Source organism: Mercenaria mercenaria, chromosome 7 (genome assembly GCF_021730395.1).
Source record: "Mercenaria mercenaria strain notata chromosome 7, MADL_Memer_1, whole genome shotgun sequence".
NCBI classification, from domain to species: domain Eukaryota; kingdom Metazoa; phylum Mollusca; class Bivalvia; order Venerida; family Veneridae; genus Mercenaria; species Mercenaria mercenaria.
This window is the reverse complement of record NC_069367.1, coordinates 71,789,288-71,804,394: the sequence shown is the minus strand read 5'-3', so window position 1 is coordinate 71,804,394 and position 15,107 is coordinate 71,789,288. Positions and strand designations below refer to the sequence as shown.

The 15,107-nt window shown below is 34.2% G+C and overlaps 2 protein-coding genes across 2 annotated transcripts; one reads left to right on the top strand and one right to left on the bottom strand.

Moving 5' to 3' along the window:
• Positions 1-660: 660 nt before the first annotated feature.
• Positions 661-7,770, bottom strand: LOC128558833 (calcium-activated chloride channel regulator 2-like). Its single transcript, XM_053549044.1, has 2 exons — positions 7,397-7,770; positions 661-1,035 (listed from the first exon to the last, which is right to left on the bottom strand). The coding sequence occupies exons 1-2, from the start codon at positions 7,598-7,600 to the stop codon at positions 733-735; spliced, it is 507 nt and encodes a 168-aa protein (XP_053405019.1). The 5' UTR covers positions 7,601-7,770; the 3' UTR covers positions 661-732.
• Positions 7,771-9,804: 2,034 nt separating this feature from the next.
• On the top strand, positions 9,805-13,131 carry LOC123553939 (BTB/POZ domain-containing protein KCTD6-like). The gene is made up of 3 exons (XM_045343692.2): positions 9,805-10,043; positions 10,712-10,812; positions 11,081-13,131. Exons 1-3 carry the CDS (start codon positions 9,954-9,956, stop codon positions 11,343-11,345), a joined length of 456 nt encoding a protein of 151 aa, XP_045199627.2. The 5' UTR covers positions 9,805-9,953; the 3' UTR covers positions 11,346-13,131.
• The last annotated feature ends 1,976 nt before the right edge of the window (positions 13,132-15,107 follow it).

Genomic DNA, 15,107 nt, shown 5'->3' with positions numbered 1-15,107 from the left:
TACATTAGTAATTTATCTGATTTATATCGAAATAGAGTTCTGCATGGAAGATATTGCGCGACTTTATGATTTTCTTTCAAGGGTATCTTACAAAATCACTTGTGGTTCTGTTTGAATTGTGTCAATTTTCTGTTCTTCATATATACCACATGTATGTGTAAACATTTGTACTATGAAATGTATCTGATTGTTCGACAACCCTAAACTAACATTTTCTCGACTATTATTTTGTAAATACTATAATAAAATATGTTTGATTAAAACATGTATTAATTAGCGATAGAACGAATGTAAAACAAGGTCTAATGTGACTGAGTGTAGTCCTAAAATGAACACCAAGTGCACACTTTCACATGCTGTAAAACAATCCTCTAATGTTTATAATTCTAAGTCAAATATTTTTCAGATGCATGCGACAAAAGAGTGTATGTATTCTATGCAAATGTGTGTTTATACTAAGGGCCATAACTCTGGTCTGAATAAATAATCACAAAACAAAACAAAACCCAAAAGAGCACAAATTCGCTTGCTGAATAATAATCTTATTTATATTTTATGACCCTAGGTCAAACACGATTTAAGATACATACGACAAAAACTTTTATGCTTTTAAATGTATATTTCCACTAAGTCAAGGGCTATAACACTGGTCTGGTTGATTAAAATCTCCAACAAAACCCCCAAGTGCACAACTTCAAATGCTGAATAATATTCCTAAAATGTTTCATAATCCTATAACCCTTTTGTTATATCCCTACCATAATTTCTGTTTTTATCACGTGACAGAAAGAACGCCGGAGGTAAAAGCATATAAGATGCCCCTTTTCCACATTCAGTCAAGCCTCGTACTTGTGCGTTAGCTGAACCTCCATCTTTGTCAATGATGATGTGTGACATTTGAAACAGCCGGACTGGCATCTGTTTATACCAAGACTTCTTCGACCAAGATTTTGGTACAATGATTTTTATTTTCCCGAAGTAGAGTAGGTTACGAGTTGCTGTAAACAGATGAGCTGAGGCGTTTGTAAAGGATTTCTGAAATATTGAAAACATACTCTAATGTGCTTAAACATATTTATAAAGGAATTAGAGAGAAAACTAATTACAAAACATGTAGCTCTGTATACATGACTAATACACGATTGCAGAAAAGCAAAGTTACACTTTGATAATATGGTCAGTAGACAAGACAGTATAGCAAACAGACAAAATAACACAGCCTTTAACAAGTTAGTAATGTACGTTAACATAATGACATGTCCGTTTGACAAGATACTACGGTCAGTAGACAAGACAGTATAGCAAACGGACAAAATAACACAGTTTTAAACAAGTTAATACTGTATGTAAACATAATGGCATGTCTATTTGACAAGATAATATGGTCAGTAGACAAGACAGTATAGCAAATGGACAAAACACAACTAGACTAGACAGTATAGCAAATAGACCAAATAACTCAGTTTTAAACAAGTTAATACTGTATGTAAACATAATGGCATGTCTGTTTGACAAGATAATATGGTCAGTAGACAAGACAGTATAGCAAATGGACAAAACACAACTAGACAAGACAGTATAGCAAACAGACAAAATACCACAGTTTTAAACAAGATAATACTGTATGTTAACATAATGACATGTCCGTTTGACAAGATAATATGGTCAGTAGACGAGACAGTATAGCAAACTAACAAGAAAACACAGCTTTAAACAAGTTAATACTGTATGTTAACATAATAGAACTACAGTTGATCACATCAGATACTCCCGGCGTTCTAGCACCCTCTTCTCAAACTAAAATTACTAATATTGTGATCAGGGTCCAATATTTGAGTGTTTTACATCTGGCACGCTAAAGAACCATAGAATCTTCTTGAATGGAGAGTATTCTGTTTACTTCTCTATCCTCTTAACTATTAAAGTACTTACTAAACGTCTTCTAGAGGAGCCGCCCTTATGTGTAAACGGTAGCGATAAATTCACCAGAAATAAATAAATAAATAAAGCGAAAAGGCGAATGTACGATGTCAAAGCGCTAAGTACTCGTATAACATCAAAGTACTGAAAGTACAGAAAGGCTGGCTACCACAAAACACTGAATGAAAACTGTGCGGGAAAGATGTTTGAAAAATCTTAGATATTATGGGTTTTCCATATTAAACTAAGGCGAGCATAGGGTATTGTTGTGATCTTGATTAACTTGTGCATCCAAGTTAAAGTTCAATCGAGAAACCTAATTTATCGGACGTAAACATGGGTCCAAGAGAGTAAACTATAGTTTAGGCCCGTTATACTGTGTGTTCGCTCGAAAATTTATGTTAGTATTCGATAATCATAGTTTTTCGACAAAAATGTAATTGTTGGATAATTTGATTGCGGAGAACCATTGTATACGGACGTGAACCTATGTTTACGACCATGAACTTGGGTTTACGAGCGTGAGACATAGTTTATGAACGTGAACGTAGGTTTAAGTTCGGAAAACTTGGTTTCTCGAACAAAACTATGATTTTTGGTCATTATCTTATGTTCACCAGCGTTAACCTATGTTTACGGTTGTAAACCCATGTTCACGGTCGTAAACCTAAGTTCTCAATCGTTAACATATGTTCACGTTCGTAAGCTATGGTTTACACCTGAGAACCCTGGTTTACTCCCGTAAACATAGGTTTACGCTCGTGAACTTAAAATAACGGCTGAAATTCAAAGCTCAATTGAAAAACCTAGTTGAAACCTAGGTCCATGGGCGTGTTTTCGCCCGAAAATATTGTAAGTTTTAGAAAAACCTGGTTTTACGTTCGAAAACGCTTGTTTATCTGTAATTGTTAATTCTACTTTTTAACCGTAAATCTGGGTTAACGTTATTTAAGAAATAATATATTTCATCCAGTGATTTGTCGTTGAATAAATTTGTCGTTCAGATGCGTATTATTATACCCTCATGATAAAATTCCTTCGCATCTGAACTCCAAACAATGATTTATTCAAGAGCAAATCCCAAAATGAGATATATTATTTCGATTCTAACACGTTACCAAGGATTTTAAGTACATCCTTGACGACATTCATTAAAAATTTGCCCGTTTTCAATCGGTTTCTTTTCCAGCGCACCGCTATGCCGTTTGACGCCATGACGTAATAATTGTGACGTCAGAACAGTGATTTCTTGTATAATAATTTACTGTTTTCTGCCTTCTTTAATAGGAAAATGAATCGGATCGTGTTAGAATATTGGACAATTGGCGTGCCATAACGGTTTATGTAAAATTATGTTTCTTACGAAGCGATAATAAACATTGAGGGACATAATATCAGATAAAATATAAAGGTAACAAACACAATATCTATAATTCGATATGCAGTCCCCCACCCAACACACACATTATGTGTGAATGTATGAACATTGATCAAATGGGGCGATTTTCTTGTCGATACGAGGGAAATTTTGGGCTCGAACCCCGCTATAAACCGGACTGTTAATGATTATTATCTAGTCATGTTGCTTCCTTAATACGATGGTTAGGAAAATTGGCGTACCCGTAATAATGTATTTTTTTTTAAGATTATTCAATTCCTACCATGAGATTACTTTAACTAATTTTTCAGGAGGGCGTAGATTCAAACCCTACTAGGGCCAGACTTTGTTCATTATTTTTCTTTTTTCGAGTGAGATAAACTGTTGTTTTTTTAAGACATATTATCATTGATCTGTCGTACAAAAGCGGAAATGTTTTTTTTTTGATTAGCCATTTCTTAGTCATTTCTTGCTGTTTCAAATGAATTTGACCTGAAGGGTGAATGTTTAGACATCTTTGAAAAAATTCTTAATTACATTTGTAAAAGTTCTTGATTTTGCATTTATTTTTACAAAGTTTTGAATAAATGTATATAGGTAGGTTTTACTTCTGCCCTATGGTTCTTTGTGAATGCATAGAACAAGGTCATAATTTTCAAAAGTTGGAGCTTAATTTCTTTCCGATTAAATCCTTTTACTAGAGGCTCCCCAGAAAAATTGTTATCGCCAATTTTATTTTGTGTTTTATAATTGTGACGCAATATTTTGAGGTTTCATTTAGAAAAATATTTGGTAAAATGAATTCTCTGTGATCGTTTTGCACAATGGCTATCACTTTGAAATTTGTCTCTGTTTCAGCTGGAGGAAAAAAGACTTACACAAAATTAACAAATAAAAACAAACAAACAACAAATAAAACAACAACGACACGGTAAAAGTCATTTAAAGATGAATCACAGTGCGAAATATGTTAACTTCAGAACTGTATCAAGTTAGTGCAATTGTTAAACATTACCAATACGGGTCCACTACCTTAATATAACCTGAAAAAAAGTTGAAAACGTGTATTTAAAAAAAAAACTCGCTACATCTACACCCCCACCCTTAAAGCATATTGGTGACAAAGCGCTTTTTACATTATATCTTTCAGTATTCGTCAGATTGTTTAAAACAAATTTAGTATAAAAATAGCCTAAAAACAGGTATAATGTGGTCATTTGTTTCATATCACGTTACTGTGGTAATCACGCAGCGATTACGTCCCTTAGTTCCTATAGCAAATGATCTGAAAGAATAGTTTCTAAAAACTTAAGCCCTAAATATAAGACCTGACATAACTCATATCACTATAAGTTCATTTTAATTGATATTTCATATTTCTTATATTCCACGTTATGTCAGGCCGTCGAATAATGCGCAATATAATTCATATCGACGATTGTTTTTCGGAACCAGCGTTTGTTTACTTAGCTCCTTATAGACCGAGGTCATAATCTATAACGAAGCGATCATGGAGGCGAATTAATTTACCATCATTATGTAATATTTTCTAATGTTATCTTTCAAGTATTTACCGTTAGAAAAATAAAACATTATTACAACATGTTTGCGCAAGTGGATCTATTGAAACAGGTAAGTTTAACAATCTTTATACAACTCTATGGCAAAACTGATTAACGTGGCGGACTATTTGAATTGCGCATGAAATTATATTTTGTGTTGTCAGTCTCAGCACCTGTTGAACTTTACAGAAACTCGATATATGGTTATAATAGTCTGGCGAATATCGCCAGCCTAAAAAATGGATCGATTGCGAAGAGTGCAACTTTTAAGATTGTAGCTTCGCGCTCTGCCATTGTACTTTCCTGCTTTGCTTTTTATATATATATTTAGAATGTGTTTTTCCCAAAGTGGGTAAAATGATTTTGGTACGTGCTGAAATCAACTCATATGGTCAAGTGTGTCAAGTGGTCACATCCTTTTACTGTTTTGTGTTAATATTTAGCAATTACTTGTATGATGACTGAAACGATGTATCTTTATATAGATATCATTGCCACTTGAGGCTGACATACTTTTTAAAGGATTCATTTATTTTCTTTTACCGAAAAAAAAATATATATATATATAACACAAAACTAAATCTTTAGACCGACAAGGAGAGCGCAGCCATGATGTTAGATATCTTCCGTTATCAGAAAAATAATAAAGTTTATTTCAGTTGTCTCTTCATTTTATTAATATATTTATATCTTCGCAGCAAAGTTATAAGTTGAAGGTTGCAACGTGCGTGAGAGAGGGAGAGAGAGAGGGAGAGAGAGGGGGAGAGAGAGAGAAAGAGAGAGATTTCGGTAAAAGTGTACATAAAACAAAGCATTATCAATAAGATGCATGTGCTAAAACAAATAACAAACGCAATGACATACAAAATGAGCCATGTAGTGCATACCAATGATATGTTAAACTTGGGAAAACGTAATCAATTATTTCAATAATGGGCCGTTTATATTATATTTTATCAAAACAAATTTCAGGCGGAGGTTCAAGAACAAATATTTACATGATATTTCAAAGCATCCATCGGACTATCGGAGAAGCCTCACAACATCACCAAATGATTCAGAATCTGGTGTGTCGTCACAAACAGTTAAAACCCGAAATCAATGCTTAACCTGTGCGTTTTGAACGGCTGTAGCATTTTGTATAATTGTTCTGTACAGAATAGTTAAAAGTTTTAATTAAACATCCTCGTTTGTCATGTTGATCTTGCGGTAGAAAATGTTCACGTATAAAACATTGTTTATAGATTTGGTTGTGATTGGTCCTTGACTGTACTCGTTTGTTGTTTATATTAATAAACGTTCTGTTATAAACATGTGATCACTTTATTATCTTTTATTTATTTATTTTGAATACTAATGTCAACATTTATATGCTATGGTTTTCCAGAAGGCCCCACTATAGATGCTGATAAACAGGGTATTATTTAAAAGTCTCGGCTTTTCTGGGTTTTCCAGAATTGTTTTATTGTTGGTGATACATGGAAGTGCTCGAACCTTACATGGTAGTTTAAATAGGAAGCTGTTTGAGGACAGGTAGAACCTAAGCAAGGCTTTATTGATTTTTTTTCCTGTATTTCTTAATAACGAAATATTGCCAGTTTGGACATTCAACATCTGATGAATCTGTATTAACAAAATTATCTTTTGAGAGAGGGTTCATTTTCTTTGTGCAAACTAAATTCAGTTTGATATCTCTGTGAAATTTGGAATTAAAACTGATTGGATTCAATTTTGGCTAGGACAGGATTTAGATTATTCTTACATATTAGAATTGAACAAACAGCTAGTTAAAACCTTCAAGTTATTTGAATTGTTACATTTCAAAATAAACTTTGTTATTGTTAATAATTGCTGGTTTGTTTTTCTGTTACCGTAATAAACAATTTTACCTTAGTTCTAGCTATATCCTTTATCCGACTTTTTCATGCAGCGATAATATTCCTATATATAAATGACAAACTTATTGTGGTGTTACCCTCCGCTAAATATGCAAATTTTCACGTGACCAAGAATCTAAATTAAATTTAATATTAAAACTGAAAATCCTAATCGATGGTAATATTCAATTTTTAGTACGGGCATTTATTACTTAACGGACTTTAATCAACGGTCAATGCCGTTTTTACAATTCATTTTGATAACGTTATGGCGTTGATTTTCATTTTTTTACTTGGTTCTGAATCAGCTATACACAACATTGTCTTGGCCTCCTATATGTTACTGTTCATACCATATCGGCAAGGTTTTTGAAGGCTTTCTTTTTTATTTTAAACGACACGAAAAAAAAACCTTTATATTCCATAAATGAATTTTTTTGTTGACCATATAATAACAGTTTATCAGGGCTGTTTGCTTGTCATACAGGGGCTCCTAATTGGTTATTTTAATTTGCCTACAAAATTAGATTGCATAGTATCAGGTAAGATATACGAATTAATTTGAAATAACGTCTACACTAACATATAAAAAAGACGTGATTCTATAATAATTAACTTTATCAATGTCTTCCTTTAATGTGACATAATTTCTACTCTACCTTTATGGCTTCTAAAAGCTGCTGATTTTCCGCATTACTGTCTTTGATTATTACATTGACATCTTCATATCGACCATCGGATATAGAAATCCCGTATGCATCCCAGCTCCCCATCCAGATTAAAAACACCACAAAAACATAAAGTTTTAACATGACTTCACATACAAAAGCCGTGTTCACATCCCATGTAAAACGAAATTGCATTACATCGGCTTGAAATTTTCTTATATATTACACATAGAGTACTGCATGTAATTCGGAATAAGTTTCTCCGTAATCGATTATCCTATATCTTTCCTATCATTACGGAATCCCATGAATTACGAAACTTATGAAAGTACACCTTAACAAATCAGAGTTGACTAAAGGAATGGCTTTTTAAACATTTTCCCTTCTTTGAACTTACGTAGATATCATCTAAAAGGAAGTTATCTACTTGTGTATCCTTTTAATTCAAAACTACTCAATTGTTTTAAGTGGATGGACTCGTTGAACAATAATTTTGTAATATCATTTACTGATTCGTCTTTATTCGTAACTTGTCATAGGATACACACATATATATAGTTCCAATTCAATGGTCTGATTCTAAAACCATTGTTCTTGAGTTTTGAGTTCCTGTTACTTCAACCAAAATTACTAACATAAAGATATAGGTCCTGCATATCTGTGATTTACACCTGGCACGCTGAAGACCAGGGAAGCTTCTGAAATTAGAGCGTCTCCTGAATCGCGTACTAACCGCGAACTAAACATTAATAGTAATATTCTAGAGGAGTAGCCCTGTGAATTTCAGGTGGCGACTGTTAGTTAACTTATAAAGAAACAGTCAATAAAACAATAGCGTTCTGGATCTATTTGTTCGAAACTTTAGCCGGTTGTTAGACTAACCGCCGGTTCAATTTTGATTCAAAATATTAGTCTTTACAGGAAACACTTGCTTGATGTGCTTATTTTACTGTAACCAATACATGGGTTATGCCGCCCTTCAAAGAAGCGGTAATATATTGCTTTGCACCTGTCGGTAGCGTCGGTATGCTGTTTTGTCGATCCGTTCGTCCGTCCGTCTATGGAGCGAACGGTTTCTGTCCAATAACTTGTGAACTATGTGACCCAGAACATTCAAACTGGGGTAATTTAATTCGGTACCGGTCCATAAAAATATTCTATCTTTTTTTCTAATATAGACCATAATTAGAGTCAGTCCTTTATCAACATATTAAAGCATTGTAAGAACAAAATAAGACCCTATCTATCGGAAACATAGGCCATAATAAAAATGTTTTAATCATATCCTTTGGAAGCAGATACCATAGCCATGCACAAAAAGAAACAGGCTTGGTTTCATTTAGTATGAGGTTAGAAATCTTTACTCCCTTACCCACCCAACCCAAGTACCGACTTTAGTTAAACCACAACTACACTAGTATGTGTGTGTGTTCGGGTTTAACGTCTTTTTCAACAATTTTTCAGTCATATAAATGACAGCGCGACACGAGTAAGCACGAGTTATACCACAGTTGCATATACAACAGTACGTACGAGTTATACCTCAGCTACCACAGTACGTACGAATGCTGGTCTGGAAGTAAATAAAATCTACAATAAGGTTCATTATAAACAGAGAACATAAGGAAGCAAAAACATAACGCAAATTGCTTATTTTCACCACTGCATCCACCGAACAGAAATTGTGATTAAGTATTTTATATATTACAGAATGATTCACACAAAGCCGCTGTCGGCTTTCTTATGCAGAAGTTTCTAAATGAGGGTGAATTTGATAAATTTTCTTCCCGATTTCTAATTTTCTATATGATATGTATCTGTAGTTATAATGACTTCTCCATATGATAAACAATTCCTATCAGAGTCTAGTAACGTATTTCATGAATCAATTGATTTAAGATACAAGCAGCTCAGGTGACAGCTGTCTTCACCAGGAGTCAATGTGACAGTCACTGCAACTGTACGTACCTACGTCGGTAAATTGTGACGGTCACCTAGGACTGAAATCGATTGGCCAATTTTAAAAGTTGGGTTCGTCCAAAGAAATCATATTATTAAACCTGCCTTTATTTCATTCTTAAACAGATGAACTGTTTCAATGAATGGCTTATCATGGAAACTGGATGACAGAAAATAAATGTCTATATTTTGTGTGTAAACAATCATTTACGGAACGGAATACTGAAAATAACAATTTTGTTATCTAAAATTGGGAAAAGCATTTAACTTTGTTTGGGTGAAGAAGTGTGCAGAATATTGGCAATGAGGAAAACTATACTTACAGCAGATTAATAATAATATTGATTTTGTCTTCTCAGCATGCGCATGAAGTATGCCGTATCACATTGTTTGACGTAAGTATGATTTGCAATCCGCGAGGCCTCCGTGTTTCAACGATTATTCTTTTAACAAGAGTAAATTGTTACACGTATATTATACAGTACTTCTCAGTTTATTAGTTGTATTTATTCTAGTCGTATTCACTTGTCAGTTATGTGTAATAGAATGTAAAGGATTTAATCCTTTCCGAATATCAATTTAAGTTATAATGTCAAAGTATCACGCTGTTTCGGACAGGATCGTGAAGCTTAATGTTGGGGGTACGTTTTATTCGTCCACGAAAACAACACTGACCAAGGTAAGCCAAATTTATGAAAATTTCAAATTGTTGTAATGTTATACCATATTTTCACACTTGTGAAGAACACGATCCTGATTTATACAAGTGTGAAGAACAGATCGAACGAACACATTCTTCACATTTCAAGCAAAATTTGTAACTAACTTTTGAGGACACATAAAATCTCACTTTCACATTTCAGATTTTTTCAAGAAGTTTGACAATTTCATGCGCCAAATATAAAAGGACATTGTTGCTACGTTACCCATACACGAACTTTGAGAGATTGTAAAAAATATTCATAAATTGTTCATATAGTCTGGGGCTATAACTGATTCAAAGATAGACGGAATTATTGAAACTCAAAATATAACGACTGTGGAAAGAAGTGATTTGGTGCAAAGCCCATTTTTGTCATTCGCATTTCTCACGTGTCCGGAACGTGAGGAATTGTGTCGTTTTCTTCACAGGGGTGTACTAAGTATGATTGATTATAAATATGGCTCAACCAGAATGTTTCATTTTGTCGAAAGGCACATCTGATTAGTATACAATTAATTTCAGCTTTGTCATGACTTAAGACAAACGTTAGTGAAAAATGCATCAACTCATTTAAATGTTATAGCAACCAGCAACTAAACAGTGTTTTGGGGTATTTTATCATATTTTTCTTTGCAATACCCAAGGTAACTGGAAGCTATTTGTGTCGGCTAATGACTGGTGAAGTACCATGCACAAGAGATGAGAAAGGAAGTTATTTCATTGATAGAGATGGTCAGGTTTTCAGGTAAATAAGCTCTTTGTGGCAATTGTACCTATTCCAAACCTTTTGCTAATTATTCCTAAAAATGGTACACTGACATTCTAATTAGCTGTGAAAGAAAAACGTATTGAATAGCTTGGCTTATTAACATCATCGCAAAATGTTATTTTTCCTAGAATTAAGATGAAGCCTGCTGCTTATAATTAAGAGCTCGTCAGTTTCTACAGACATGCTATTTTCATTCATTCAGTCAGGACGTATTTCTTTCACTTGCTTGTTTTTATTTTTTCAGACATATACTTAACTATCTGAGAAGTGACCGTCTGACAACTCCTTTCGGGTTTCGGGATCTTATATTGCTCAAAGTGGAGGCGGATTATTACGGACTTCCGGGTCTCGTTCAGGAAGTAGAGCTCGCGCTAAATTCGCGCAGGCGCAACAGACGCAGGAGACAGCGGAAAAAGACAAGCCAAAGCGCAACAGAACTTCACCGAGTACACGAAAGGAACGGGGATCTTTACATTTCTGACGAAGATTCAGATTGGTTCTATGATTAGAAGTCAATGCGGGATATCGTTTCTGCCATATTTAGGTTACGGGGGTAATATTCATTGCTGCATTTACATGTGCGCAAGTTCTAGGATAAGTGTATATGGTATGATTGAATTTCATGCCTATTTTCTAAAATTCAGATCCTAGTGATACCCGATGACAGCTTCTGATTCTGATAGAAAAGGCTTCCGTCGACTGAATTACATTCTTCAATATACAGCTTTTCGTGTGTCCTGACACCTGCACGACTTCAAAGCAGAGCAAACTGAAATTTCAAGCAACATATTAATGGTTGCGCTTGCGTGTGAAAGTGAACTTTGAAGGTTCTGTAAATCCATTCTCGCGTAATTTTCTTACAGTAACACTGCAATACGACCAATAAACTTTCTTTGGCAATATCAATTTTGTGAATCATGATTTTTCGCTTTCGTTATCAAAATTGCAGTCAAACGCCTACAGGTATATAGGCTTGTTACGAATTGTGTAATGTTATGTGTACTGCATGTAAAAGGTTACAGAAAGGCTACGTGGAGAGTGGTTAATTTCGTATTGATCTTTGCGGCAACTGGCGGCTTAAGTCATTCAACAGATACGAGACCCAATCTAACTTTAATCTCGGAGGTAGAAATGAAACATCTGTTACCTTTTTTTATTTCATCATCCTAGGTCAAACAATAGTGTCTTTTGGAATCAGTTAAGACAAAGTTCAAAGAGAATATCGAAGGATATCGATCAATATTATCTTGCTATTTCTTTGAAAGCAAATTGTCATTTTCCTGCCTAAATATCCAAGATCAAACAATGGACTGCGACAAAATTAGCTCGTTCTTTCCAAGCTTAACACACTTATGCGCCGCTTAGTTGGAGGTCCTAACGTGATAAAGATGTTTTTTCTTTGCCATTTCGTTGCTTAGTGCATGAGCGCACTTGACTTTGTAAGTTGGAGAATAAACAATTATTTTGATACAAATAAATACGATACAACACAGTTTTTATATAGAACAGTATTTCTATATACGTACAAAACCCGTTCAAGATCTTCCTACCACGATTCGTTAATAACACAAACGAATTTAGATTGAAAAAAGAAGTTTGTATACATCCAAAGAGGACAAAGAATGTGGCAAAAATATAATGCATTCTCTCGGCTTGTTGATGTATTTAGTAACAACTTTCCCGTTTGTGAAGAAAGGGAAATCCCAACGTTGACAAAATTCGCAAATTAATTGTTAGCTGTATCCTAAGTGATCGGTTTGGAAGTTTGTTTAGTACACGATGTGGAAGGTTACATGTACAATGCAAAACAAAGCACGACGAAGGTCTAATTTGTACACGCGTGAACAAGTGGTATGAATCATACCAAAGGAAAAATGTTTATTGTTTTAAAGACGTGACCAGTCACTATTGTTTAAAGGATGGTGAAACAGCCGGGTTTTTCTTTTAAACTCGCAATATATTTAACATCATGAATATCATAATGGATAGGATAAGTGATCGCGTAGCTGACAATGTGGAGCTAGGATTGAATAATATTACATTGTTTTCGTTATTGAATATTTCGCATAATACGACGTTCCATGAACTTATATTTGAGTTTGATATTGAATCGGAAGAAATGCCTGTACTATTCAACAATATTACAAGACGGACTGTGTGCATGTACAGTGAGAAGATGGAACGCATTTGGTCTTTCAAATATATATTGACTTGATAACTATTAAATCTGGGAGCTGCTCGAGAGCTGGTCAACAACTGAGTAATGACAAAAATAAATAAAGGAGGAAGAATGAATTGTTGTTTTTAATTCTTATTTTAAATTTCTAATTAAGGCAAATGTATGCTCAAAATCAGTACTTGAGTTTTCAGGAATGACAGTTGAACCAAGTGCGTAAATGTAGAATTAAACAGGTATGTAGCTCTAACATATCTGACAATATCACAACATTTTTGTCTGTCGTTCGATTGTCATAATATTATCACTGGTTTTGGTGCTTCCGTAGAATAGCCATTTAAATGTTATCAATATAATAAACCGTTAGGTCTTTTGGGGCACAATGACGTCATGGATCTGTCCTTATACAGGCAGTAGCAAATATGGTATATGAATTTACATACACTTATATGCAGGAATACTGACTGATTTTGATTGTTATGGTAATGTTAGTATAAGATTAAAAGTCAGTAATTCAAATCCTTCTTTGTTTCATATAAAAACGACAACTTTAGGTCGTGTTAACGTATCTTCTAAATTTTAGAAATCAGATTCTCCTGCACTTATTTTCTTTGAGAAATTTATAGTACATTAACGAAAGAAATGAAAAGAAAAAAGGGAGATCGAATAGTTCCTAGTGAAATGTCTCCTATCCTAAAAATGGTGCGTATTTGTTCTTGCCTATTCCCCTTTAAATATTATTGACGCACACATTTGTTTTCAGTTAAGAACTATGCTCTAGATCTTGTTAAATAACTCGGAGACCATTCAGACAACGTCAGGATCTGATTCGTTGTATCTGATAAACCAATTGACTGAAACGGAACAAGTGGTATAGAGCCTAAACTGGGTGGTCCATTTGGAATCATTTTTACTGTGAAATAACAGTCTAACACGATCCCGTTTGCTATCCTAAAAACGAAGTGCTAATTCGTTTCAATTTTGCAGCGTACGCTGTTTCGCCACTGGAAACCGGTTAGGCAGTTTTTGGCTTCCCGGCACTGCACACGACCAAGGTGCGTCCGTCTTGAGAGAAAGACTAAGCGGCAAATCACGTATTTTCGCGATATAACTTCGTTAAAAACATTTGATTTGGAATTTTGTGCCTTATACCAGTAAAGGTAGAAAGATATCGGCCAACTTATTTGGAACAGGCCTTAATAGAAAATCGTTACAAATTATAAATTTGTTATTTCTTACTTGCAGCTCACGTGGTCACTTATATGACCGGCGTATCCCGGGGTGGATGAAGCGAATTTGCCCAAAGGAGGCATATTCATTGGTTTGTGAATCACAGTATTTACGTTACAGCGTAAAATACCATAGCGTCGTACTGAAATTTTTGTGGGTGTAATGAAGAATATGATAGTTATCTTAGATCTTAACCATGATTTTTTCCTTGAATAAAGATGCATAGTGTTTTATAATATTACTTGGGTTGAACCCTCGTGATGTAATGTCTTCGCATCTGAAATCCAAATTTTATATAAGAAATAATATATCCAAAACAGTGATTTGCCGTTGAATAAAATCAGATTTTTTAGTTCAGATGCAAAAAGAATTCTCTCACGAGGATGCATCTAAACAACAACAAAAAAAATGATTTTATTCAAGGGCAAATCACCAAGACAAATTACTTCGATTCTAATGTTAACGCGTTATAAATGATTATTATGTATCCTTGACGACATCCACTAAATAGTTGCCTGTATTTGTGTGGGTTTCTTGGTCAGAGACCACCAGTTCAAACAAGTAACTTACAAGTAATAAGGTTATCTTATTCCTGGGAACAAGGTACAGTTTAGACCGTTCTGATTGGCCAGCAATGCAAAGAAGCGTGAAGGAGTGATTTATTTTACAAAACCAAGCCTTTTAATGCGTTAAGAATATTTTAATTTTAATTCGCGAAACGGTTTTCTCCTGTAAGGACAACGATATAAAGAGGGGGTTGTATCGTTCACACGAAATATACTAAAGTAAAGTATCACTATATATGTTATATGTTTTTCACCCGTTATTTTGGTTGTATTCAGATAGGTTTTGAAAAAAAAATGTT